The 11,237-nt window shown below is 34.7% G+C and overlaps 2 protein-coding genes across 2 annotated transcripts; one reads left to right on the top strand and one right to left on the bottom strand.

The window, feature by feature from the left end:
- Positions 1-1,221: 1,221 nt before the first annotated feature.
- On the top strand, positions 1,222-5,801 carry LOC109066695 (methylosome subunit pICln-like). The gene is made up of 6 exons (XM_042775706.1): positions 1,222-1,535; positions 2,648-2,784; positions 2,861-2,971; positions 3,047-3,166; positions 4,557-4,748; positions 5,734-5,801. The coding sequence occupies exons 1-6, from the start codon at positions 1,411-1,413 to the stop codon at positions 5,799-5,801; spliced, it is 753 nt and encodes a 250-aa protein (XP_042631640.1). The 5' UTR covers positions 1,222-1,410.
- A 3,319-nt stretch (positions 5,802-9,120) lies between these two features.
- On the bottom strand, positions 9,121-10,877 carry aqp11 (aquaporin 11). Its single transcript, XM_019080413.2, has 3 exons — positions 10,226-10,877; positions 9,917-10,033; positions 9,121-9,630 (listed from the first exon to the last, which is right to left on the bottom strand). Exons 1-3 carry the CDS (start codon positions 10,830-10,832, stop codon positions 9,518-9,520), a joined length of 837 nt encoding a protein of 278 aa, XP_018935958.1. The 5' UTR covers positions 10,833-10,877; the 3' UTR covers positions 9,121-9,517.
- Positions 10,878-11,237: the final 360 nt, after the last annotated feature.

Here is an 11,237-nt window from a genome sequence, read left to right as displayed (position 1 = left end):
TTGAAAAGTTGTGTTCAACAACAGAGGTGTTTTTAGTATTTACTCCAGGCTGGGGTTCTTTATGCTGGAAGGTTGTTTGAATTAGAACACTATGAATTCAGTGCAACACAAATCCACCCCGTTACAAAACAAATCCAATATTCAGAAGAAAAAAACTAAACAAAAACACATGCATTAGAATAATTATGGTCTTTGCTTTCAGATATACTACTGGAACTCCTGTTTTCCTTCTCGTTTTTATTTCAGTCTTACTTTGCAGATGTACGTCTCCATCCATCAATCAAAAAAATTAATCAAAAAACAAAAAAAAACAAAATTTCTCTAAAAATTTTTTTTGGCTCATCATTTGTCTTTTTTAAGCAGCTGTAAAGGTTTCAAGATACAAGAAGCATTTACTTTTATGGGTGACATAATTTCAACAATATTTTAAATGCATATAAACATAAGCAAATGTGTGTATTTTTGATGATTTTAGTGCAGTGGGTTATACTGAAAGTACAAACATTCTGTGTGATCTCAGAAAATGTTTATTAGATAACTACCCTTAATCAAACAATAAAATCATTTATTTAAATATTAAAATATTAATAAAACATGTATAACGCAAAGTGTTTGTTTAATTTCGTTTGCTGCAAAAAAAAAAATTCCTCACCCACCTCCTACCATCAAGAAGAGCCACTACTCTTCTAATAACGACTATAACAAACTACATAAAAAAGCGCTGGTGCGTGGAAAATAAATGATGGGTAGAATGGATTAAACAAACACTGTTCTTACAATGGGCGGTGCTTAGGGCCGTATGTTATCTGTAATTAGTCAGTTAAGCTGTGTAAATATAATTAATAGCTTTCAATCCCTATTAACGTTTCTTAGTACTGTTTTACAAGTGCTAATTTGATCTATAACGCAGCTAAAGCGGCTACGCGCAGCCATATCACGTGGTACCTGTTACTTTTCTCCGCGGTTTAGACCCGTGGACCAATCACAGTCGTTTATGATTACGTACTAATATATTTAGTTTGATCCTATTACAGATATTGCTCCGCTGAATATTCGTATGCTTAATATATAATTTTTTGTAGTTAATATATTTAAAGAATACTACACCACAAACGTCTCCAATAAGACAAAAAAGCTTATTGAGATTTGAATGCGGTTCAATGGAGAATCCGCCTTTCTGGGCCACTTAGCGCCCCCTGCAGTAAGAAGATGGAATTGCGCCTGATTTGTCGCCTAATGAGTGAGTACTACAGAAGTGACGCATGACAGCGAATCTTTGGACTATAAAATCCATTTTGAAAGTTTCTCTTGGGCACGAATGCAGCGGCGGAAGGAGAGTTAGTGTTGCGGCCGCAGCGCTTTATTTGCGTGTTGTCTCTCTTGAGCATCAGTGGGATCCAGTTCATCAGAATGGTTGTGCTGAAGAGTTTGCATGCACCCAGCGAGGGCGTGAGGCTCCAGCAGGCCGACACCACTGCAGTCCTGGACGGGAAGAGACTGGGGTCAGGATCAGGAACGCTGTTTGTGGCTGAGGCGTGAGTGTCTACAGCAGAAGACACCTGTGTGGACGCATGCAGTCATTTATTAATGCATAAACTCGAAGAATAAACATATGTTGTGCCTAGCAAGGGCAACGTTAGTAGACAACATGGTACAGTGGTAGCATGAGATTATAATTTAAAAAAACTTGTCTAAAATGTATATATTTAATCTTTTCCTAAATACATTATATCATATATTTATTTTCTTTATTTATTATGTTTTTATTTATTATATAATTATATATCATACATAATGTTTGTTTATATATTTCATTATTTAGTTACATTATTTTATACATATTAATAAATGAACATATAATTTGCTTTTATATATTTATATTTATGGATATATTTAAGCATTTCCTATGTGCATTATATAATTTATATATTTATTTATTGTTTATTATTTATTTTATACGTATTATATTAATTCTATATCATAAGAAATATATATATTTTTTATTTTATTTTATACATATAAATTTATCTAAAGGAATTTATTTTTATATAATTATAATTTTGTATATTTATTATTTTTTATATGATTTATAATATACATAATAAATAAAAAGCATTTATTTTATATGTATTATTAATTACTGTATCTTACATAAAATATATTTATACTATATTAATTATTTGGGTATTTATTTTATATATATATGTGTGTGTGTGTGTGTGTGTGTGTGTGTGTGTGTGTGTGTGTGTGTGTGTGTATATATATAATGCATATACAATATCATTTGTGTGTGTGTGTGTGTTTTTTTTTATTTTATTTTAAATATATATTAGATTTATTATTATTGTACGTAATATATATTTTGTATACTTAATTATTTGTTGATTTATTTTATATATATTATATATAATTTATATATATATTATTTTTTACATTTTTATTATGTTAAATTAATTATTATATACCATGCATAATATATTTATTTATATATTTAATACTTTTATTTTTTTTGTAAAATAAAAAGCATTCTATTAGCATGCCATGATGTTCAGTGTGACGTTACCATGTCTTTTGGACATTTACCATAGTACGCTCATGATGTTTCTGGGTCATAATGTACTAAAGCAGCTGTTCTCTGTGCTCGCAGGCATCTGTCCTGGTTTGATGGTTCAGGGATGGGTTTCTGTCTTGAATACCCCTCCATCAGTCTGCACGCGATCTCACGAGATCTCAGCACCTTTCCAGAAGAGCACCTGTATGTGATGGTCAATGCAAAACTGGACGGTGAGGCATCATCTTCCAGACGGAGATGCTCTGGTGTCCAGAGGTTTGACCTGAGCGATCTTCTGTGTGTTTCCAGAGGAAGCTGAAGCAGAGCAGCAGGATATAGCTTCAGATGATGAGGAGAGCGATGATGAAGACTCAGGAACTATCACAGAGATCCGCTTCGTGCCCAGTGATAAAGCTGCATGTGAATTATTCGAGCGTGAGCATCACTGCTGGATGAGTGACGGTGTGTGTGTGTGTGTTTGTGTGTGCAGTGGAGTGCAGTGGGAGCCCATGTTCTCCGCCATGTGTGACTGTCAGGCCCTGCACCCCGACCCCGATGACGCCAACACAGATGATGACGATTATGAGGGAGAGGAGTACGACGTCGAGGAGGCAGGTGAGTGTCATTTGGATCCATAATGCATCTAGTGCAGGGGTTCTCAGACTTTTGTACAACAACCCCCACAATACAACAAAACAATTAAAAAAGCCCCCACACAAAACAAAACACATCTCTACTAAATCAAAAAAAAAAAAAATCATTTTACACAAAAAAACCAGGAATGGAAATATATTAAAATGTGACTCTGGAGCACAAAACCAGTCAATTTTTCAAAATTGAGATTTATATATCACCTGAAAGCTGAATAAATAATCTCTCCATTGATGTATGGTTTGTTAGGAGGACAATATTTGGCTGAGATACAACTATGTGAAAATCTGGAATCTGAGGGAGCAAAAAAAATCTAAATACTGAGAAAATCATCTTTAAAGTTGTCCAGATGAAGTTCTTAGCAATGCATATTACTAATCAAAAATTAAGTTTTGATATATTTACGGTAGGAAATTTACAAAATATCTTCATGGAACATGATCTTTACTTAATATCCTAATGATTTTTGGCATAAAAGAAAAATCTATAATTTTGTCCCCATACAATGTTTTTTTGGCTATTGCTACAAATATACCCCAGAGACTGAAGACTGCTTTTGTGCTCCAGGGTAACAAATAAGGAAATAAACCACTTATAAGTAATTAGAATTACAGTAATTGAAGTTTGTAATTTTTAAAATAATAAAATAAACTTTTTTTTTAAAATAAAAAGAAACTACTTCAAATCACTGAATTCCGTAATTCTAAAATAATAAAATAAACTACTTTTAATAAATACAATTAAACTAATTAAGTTCTTAAAATAACGAAATAAACTATTCGTAAGTCATTTAAATTAAAACCACCACATTCTGCAGTTCTAGAATATTGAAGTAAACTACTTTTAAATAATTCAAATGAAAGTCATTCAATTCTCTATAAATAATTAAAGTAATGTTTCTGTTTTTCGGAGTTTATACATTTAATAAGCCATACATTTGCATTTTTAAAATATTTTTTTACTCTCAAATGGAAATTTCTCTCAGCTTGTTTCTACATAAAATATTTTAGAGCATGAAATAAGAAATATATAACTTTCAAAGATAAACCCTATTTTTAAAATAAAAAAAATTTAAATAATTTTGATTACAAATTAAAGCTATAGCTTAGCTTACATCTGGATTTTTAGCTGGTTTTATTTTATTCTAAAGCTGTCTTTGTCCTGTTTTAAGTCATTTTAAAGTCATCTTTTGGAGTCTCCTGAGGCCCTCTAATGGCCCCTGGTTGAGAACCACTGATCCAGTTTCACTCCACTTTTGAGTGACAACGATATTAAAGTCAGTCATCTCAGACTGAGGCTTGTTGTCTCCTCTTGTATTATTTCAGTGCTTTGTACTGTTCCTCTTTCCTCTCAGAGCAGGGTCAGGGTCAGGGTCAGGGTCAGGGCGACGTCCCCACGTTTCACACCTATGAGGAGGGTTTGTCTCACCTGACGGCCGAGGGTCAGGCCACACTGGACCGGCTGGAGGGGATGCTGGCTCAGTCTGTCACACAGCAGTATCACATGGCTGGAGTCAGAAGTGACGAGCCATCGGCTCAATTTGAAGGTCGGTGTGTCATTATTGATACACTTTATTTCAGTAGAGGTGGTCTATCTGTCCTTGAGAGGGAAGTTTAGTTTTGTGTACTACCCCACAATATTGTAACTACAGTTTCCCATATTCTTATAATATAAAAATATAGATAACACTTTACAATAAGGTCGCATTCATTAATGCAGTAGCTAACAATATGCATTTTTTTACTGCATTTATTAATCTTTGTTAAAGTTAGTTAATTAAAAATACAGTTGTTCATGTTAGTGCACTGTGCATTAAGTAATGTTAACCCTGAAATTAACATTGAAATTAACATTAAATACTGAAGTATTGTTCAGTTAGTTTTTTGTTAAATAATGGAGTTAATTTATTTTAACAAATGAAACATTATTTAAATGTTACCAGAGTGTTGCCAAAATATATATAAAACATTTATATAATATTGAAAATATTATGAAAACTACTATAATTGAATAATATAAAATTAGATTTTATTGTCACATATTATTGCTATAAAATTGTTTAATTAATGCTATGAATCTCTGGTAACTCACTGTCATCAAAACAGAAATAAAGCAAAGTGTCAACATTTCTGATACTGTTTTATGGACATCCCAGATGAACTTGATTTTAAAATTGAGAAATAAAAAAAAATCGGAATGCACATGAGCAGCCACTAGATGGCAGTAACAGAGACAATCCATGCTGCTTTAAACCCCACAAAACCCCAAAACATTCAAAAACATTAACATATTTAACAGTGCATGAGTGTTTGGTTCGGTGCTCTCGTCTTGGTGTCTGTGTGGATGTGATGTGATTTCAGTCAGTGGAGGATGAGTGTTGTGTGAGACTCAGAAGGCTGTGTGTCTGTAATGAGCAGGATTTCCTGAGCACTAATGGATCTGGAACGGGGAAAGCCCAGAGGAGCAGCTCAGGGCAGGATGCTCGTAATTTAATACAGTGATTAAACTTTATTTTTTTTGTCTGTGTTCAGATGGAATGGAAGTCGACTCAAACGCAGTCGCTGGACAGTTTGATGACGCTGATGTGGATCACTGGTAAATATACACAGATGTGTCTTCAAAATCTCATTTCCTGTCCTGGCCAGTGTTATTTATATACTATTAGAAAATTTATTAATATTAAAAATTTAAAAAAATATCACTAACTAAATATAAATTTAGTGCTTTTGCCATTTTTATTCCTTTTTGTTTAACTGTTTATGTTAGTATTTTTATAAATATTTAAATTAAAAAAAATATTTCTATTTATATTTATTTTATTTCAGTTGCAATTTTGGTAATTTTGTGCTTTTGTAATTTTTATTAGTTTTTGTTTAAATGTTTGTTATTTTTTTAAAATAAATATTTAAATTAAAAAAATATTTATTTTTATTTCAGTTGCAGTTTTAGTAATTTTGTGCTTTGCCATTTTTATTCATTTTTGTTTAAATGTTTGTTAGTTTTTTTAAAAATAAATATTTAAATAAAAAAAATTCTATTTAGTTTTATTTTTATTTCAGTTGCAGTTTTGGTAATTTTGTGCTTTTGTCATTTTTATTAGTTTTTGTTTAAATGTTTGTTAGTTTTTTTTAAAATAAATATTTAAATAAAAAAAATTCTATTTAGTTTTATTTTTATTTAATTCACATTCATTTTAATTAATTTTGTGCTTTTGTCATTTTTATTAGTTTTTGTTTAAATGTTTGTTAGTTTTTTTAAAAATAAATATTTAAATAAAAAAAAATCTATTTAGTTTTATTTTTATTTCTGTTGCAGTTTTAGTAATTTTGTGCTTTTTGTAAAAAAAATTTTTTTGTTGTTGAAATATTTATTTATTTTTAAATATTGCCATTATTTTCTTAAACTTTTCATTCTATTCTGCTTTATTTCAGATGTAGTGTTTAGTAATTTTAGTACTTCAGCTTAAACTTATTTCATATAGTTGCCAAATGTTAACGTTTCAAAATTTCAGTTTAAGATTTTAAAGTTTGAATTTTTCATCGAATATTTATATTTTATTTCATCTTTATTTCAGTTACTGAATACCATTTCTAGTTGACAAAAACAACACTGGTTCTGGACAGGAAGTGATGAAAGCTGACACTGTCAGAACTGATCATACTTCAAGAAATAATTGATTGGAAAAATTTCAATTCTCTTTATGTCGCCCCAAACGTGTTTGATTCTCTTCAGAGTAATGACTGTATTGCTGCTCCTGCGTGACTCTGAACTCCTCAATGTGTTGACAGATGAACTGTGTTTCTGTTCGGCTGATTGAAGCACTTCAGTGGGGCATGCTGGGATACCGGCTGATTCTTAAAGTGCTTATAGCTTTTCTGTCTTTCCTTGCTTGAATTTAATGGGCTGTTTTACACCTCTTGAGTCACAGCTATGTGTAGCTCCAGCTAATGTATTTTGTAGTTTTCCCTGAAGACCAAGTTCCAGAATTTTCCTCCTCAGTGGAGTGATGTTGATGAGTTTGTGAGAGATTTCAATAAATACAGCTGTTTTTGTACCAAAGCCTCATTTGTTTTCTTCCATATTTGGTGTGGTTTTTCTCTCTCTTTGAAATATCCTCAATCAGGCGGCTCTTTTTATAATTTGTTGTAATATGTTGAAGTGTGCTAAAAATACTCATGCAGCTCATTTTATCAAATACTCACTCTCAATAAACTCACAAAATCATTAAACAAACTCCTCTTACAACTTCCTGTGTATTTCCTCACAGGAGATCAAATAGTTCCTCTCATGAATCTCACAAAATCTGTCAAGAAATGTCTGGGTCACCTCGAAATCATAGAAAGATATGAGAAGATTATATTGTATTATGCATTAAAATGCAACACATTGTAAACCACGTTGTTTTTTTTTTTTTTTAAATCATCACTGAGAGTAATGGGAGTTCAAAAATCCAGATGCATTATGGTAACATCATGAATAATTTGCATTATAATAATAAAAGAAGAATAAAGGAATGGTATTTTAGTTTATATCATTGATGTTTTTTGGTTATGGCATGAAATGTGACCTGGACACTGGATTTTATGAGAAACTTTTTATGTTTGTGCTGATTCTCACTTCTGTTACTTGGACAGATATTTTGTGAATTCACCTGGGATGGCTGTGAGTGTTCAGGCAGTGCTGGAGTTTGTGTTATTTCGGTCTCTGTTAGGATTTAGTCCTAATGACAGATTACAGCAGTGAACACTGACACTCTGAGCAGCTCACGCAAGTGCAAAATATCTATTAAAAAACGTTTGTCTTCTCCAGACAATAACTGATGGACTGGAGTGCTGTGGAATGGATTATTGTGATGTTTTTATCAGCTGTTTGGACTCTCATTCTGACGGCACCCATTCACTGCAGAGCATCCATTGATGAGTAAGTGATGGAATGCCACATTTCTCCAAATCTGAGTGAACTATTCCTTTAAAGCAGGAATCTGGCAGCACGTCAGAGTCCATCAAGTCAACAATTCACATTCATGTGTGAACGCCCAGTTATATAAGCAACATCTCACAATTTTTCACTTTCACTTGTTCAGTTTTGCTCGTCTTGTGTTGCACGCTGTAGTAAAAAAAAAAAAAGCCTTATCAGTTTCGTTCAGCACATCTGTGAGTTCACAAAGGGCCAAAGGTCCATCAGAAACCATTTCACATCAGTCTGTTTGACCTCTCGGGTTAAATAACCACTGAGTCATGTGTTTTTATGTAACGTTTAATTACAGATTTTCGCACTCCTCATAACACAGGAGTGTGTTTTTATCTCATTTTACACATTCTGCCGTTGCTTGTAGATGCGGCACTCAATCCGGTTTGGTCTTCCGGGGTTATTTTACCCAGAATAATCCAAAGGCACTGCAAAACTGTGCTTAAGATTACTAGTACTGCAATAACATTTACCTATTACTAGGTAAGAACCATCGCTATAGTAGAATGTGACACAAAACCATAGAACACTTCAGGTCTCTTATTCCAGGAATGTCTGCTTGTTAATATATGATTTAACATAAAAAAAATTGTAACTCATTTACAGTTGATTCTTGGCATACATACCATGTGCTTTTTATGAATGTTGCTGTAAGTTTGCATCTATATGCCATTACAGACTCACTGTGCTTCATGAATATGTATGTTCTTATTAAAAAAAAAATTAAGATATTTTGAAAGCATAGATTTCACCTAAACACCAAAAATGACGAACATTAAGGTCCCATCGGTTTCATTATTCAGGCTTTCTGCAGGTTTAGTGAAGGTCAGTTTAAGAACACAAACATTGAATGAATACTATGTAAATATGGTCTTCAAATCGAGATACGTTCTAATAAAAATAAAAAAAACATAAAATAATTCTCTCATAAAAAGAAAAATACAAAAACAAAGTGAATTTACGATTTTGGTTCCCCACTGACAGACGTTTGTTCTTGATTTAACCATAAACTCACTTAATTTTAATTTCTCAGAAAACAAGACTTCATATGTTCAGTTTGCATCTCAAGTAAATGTATCTTGATTTAAGGATGTTTAATTATTTGTATTAGAAACACTAACAAAACACTGAGAAAGATATTCATTTTTTACAGCGCATGCATCATTTAATACCATGACGTTATGAATTTAAAACTTTCTGCTCTGATTTAAGATCTTGAATTAAGACATTTTAAAACCTGCAGAAACCCTGGTTATTGCTCGGAGAAGAGCTGGAGAATTACAGTGTGTGTTCACAGTACAGAAGCACTTATGCATGAGAAGTCAGTCTCTGTCATAAGGCCTTAATTCACTTCATCTTTTTCACCTTGAGTCCATTAGAGTTCAGTTGCTTTGGATTTGTGCGTTTTCCTGAAATAGCAGGGATCGCTTTGTCAAAAAGCAGCAGAGAGCCCGTCATACCTGTAAGATGAGTGGCAAAAACAGCATGACGACACATAGTTTCGTTTGTTAGTACATTAACATTTAGAAATACATGACATTATGCTTTAATGATTCTCAAACATGCTGCTGGGTGGTTTGTGTTGTTCATGACTATCACGCAAATAGAGACATTTGATTGATTGGCCTTTTGTTATACTTGTTTGACTGGACACTCTTGTTTTCCTAACAAAAATAATTGATTACAGAACCACCTCTAAAGGATTTCTTCAAAGGTCAGAGTCAATGCTGTAATACTAATGCTCACCCAGTACTGGTCCAATCCAGTACACAAAACTGTACTCCGCAAAACTGTTTCCAGGACAGGGGAACTGCACTGAGAAGGCCAGCGCTGGGTTGAACACGGCGCCGGTGAGATGACCACCCACAAAATACAGTACAGTGCATCACTGAAGTTATGATGTATGCATTAAGACATGACAGACAGATAGACAGACATACAGATAGATAGATAGATCTGGTCATGGTGAAAAAGCCTATAAGAACACTTGCACAGCTCATACTGTGGTAGGACCATAGTACTAAATATTCAGCATATTTGTACCATGGTACACACCTGCATAGACTAATATAGTGATGACTGCAGCTATCGCAGGAACCCGATATTTCTCATCCACCTTCTCCACTTTAGACACCGCGGTGTGCATCACAAACGCGCAGCTCAGCTCCACCGCGGCGGCCTGCAGCAGAGGCGCGTTAACGGGGCTGCTCGCGCATTTAAAGCCCGTCGCTGAGTGTTGCGCGTGCAGGTCAGAGAGCGCCAGTGCCCACGCGTGGGGCATGACGCGCCGCGCCGCCTCCGCCGCGATCAGCTGGCACGAGATTCGCGTCAGTGCGCATCCTCGCGTCAAAGCCCCGTGCCAGAGCTGCTCCAGAGTGCCGGTCGGATTACAGATCGCGCCGTGGAACGAAAGCCCGTGCACCACCGAGATGAGGTACGTGAGGGTCAGCGCGAGCTGCGGGTCCAGTCCGCGCACCTCCGCGAGCAGCTTTAACTCGTGCGTGCACGCGCACAGCTGAAAAGTGGAAATCAGCTCCAGCACATAGATGATCCAGTTTCGATTCTGGAAAAGATATAAAGCCGTCCTCCTCGCCACCTCGCTAAAAACTACAATCAGCAGCAGTAAGGACAGGGAGACGGAGAGATCGGCCATCTCCGCCATCGCACCGTCCGCTGAGAATAATCGTCGTGCTAAACTCTGATCAAGTTGGGCAACTTTACAACGGCCCCGCCTCCGCGCCGCTAACCCCGCCCACTTCCATTCAATCTGTGCAATCCACTATGGCAAAAGGCTGTGCTCATGAATATTAAGTAGATGATGCTAGAGACTTCCTGGCGTGTCCAGCCACGTAAGGTCATTCATATTCATGAGCCAACCTTTATAGTAACAGTGATTCGTCAGCTGACAAACGGCCACGTCTGCGCTTCAGCCAATCAGAAGGCTCACAGGGAGAACGTCTTGTTACATAAGTAATATTCATGAGCCAATTCTTTAGCTTAGTAGGATTTGTAAAGAACTTCATCCAGGGTTGCCAGAGATCACAAAAATAAACATTACCTGAATACC

This window comes from Cyprinus carpio, chromosome A18 (assembly GCF_018340385.1).
Source record: "Cyprinus carpio isolate SPL01 chromosome A18, ASM1834038v1, whole genome shotgun sequence".
NCBI lineage: Eukaryota > Metazoa > Chordata > Actinopteri > Cypriniformes > Cyprinidae > Cyprinus > Cyprinus carpio.
The sequence above is the reverse complement of the archived record's forward strand: the minus strand, read 5'-3'. Positions and strand labels throughout refer to the sequence as shown.

Excerpts from the sequence above, each read along its gene's own strand:
- LOC109066695 (XM_042775706.1), top strand. The coding sequence starts at position 1,411 with ATGGTTGTGCTGAAGAGTTTGCATGCACCCAGCGAGGGCGTGAGGCTC. Across the intron at positions 2,972-3,046 it reads GCCCAGTGATAAAGCTGCAT|TGCAGTGGGAGCCCATGTTC; the intron begins GTGAATTATTCG and ends TGTGCAGTGGAG. Across the intron at positions 3,167-4,556 it reads GTACGACGTCGAGGAGGCAG|AGCAGGGTCAGGGTCAGGGT; the intron begins GTGAGTGTCATT and ends CTTTCCTCTCAG.
- aqp11 (XM_019080413.2), bottom strand. The coding sequence starts at position 10,832 with ATGGCGGAGATGGCCGATCTCTCCGTCTCCCTGTCCTTACTGCTGCTG. Across the intron at positions 10,034-10,225 it reads CACTATATTAGTCTATGCAG|GTGGTCATCTCACCGGCGCC; the intron begins GTGTGTACCATG and ends TGTATTTTGTGG. Across the intron at positions 9,631-9,916 it reads CTGGATTGGACCAGTACTGG|GTATGACGGGCTCTCTGCTG; the intron begins GTGAGCATTAGT and ends CTCATCTTACAG.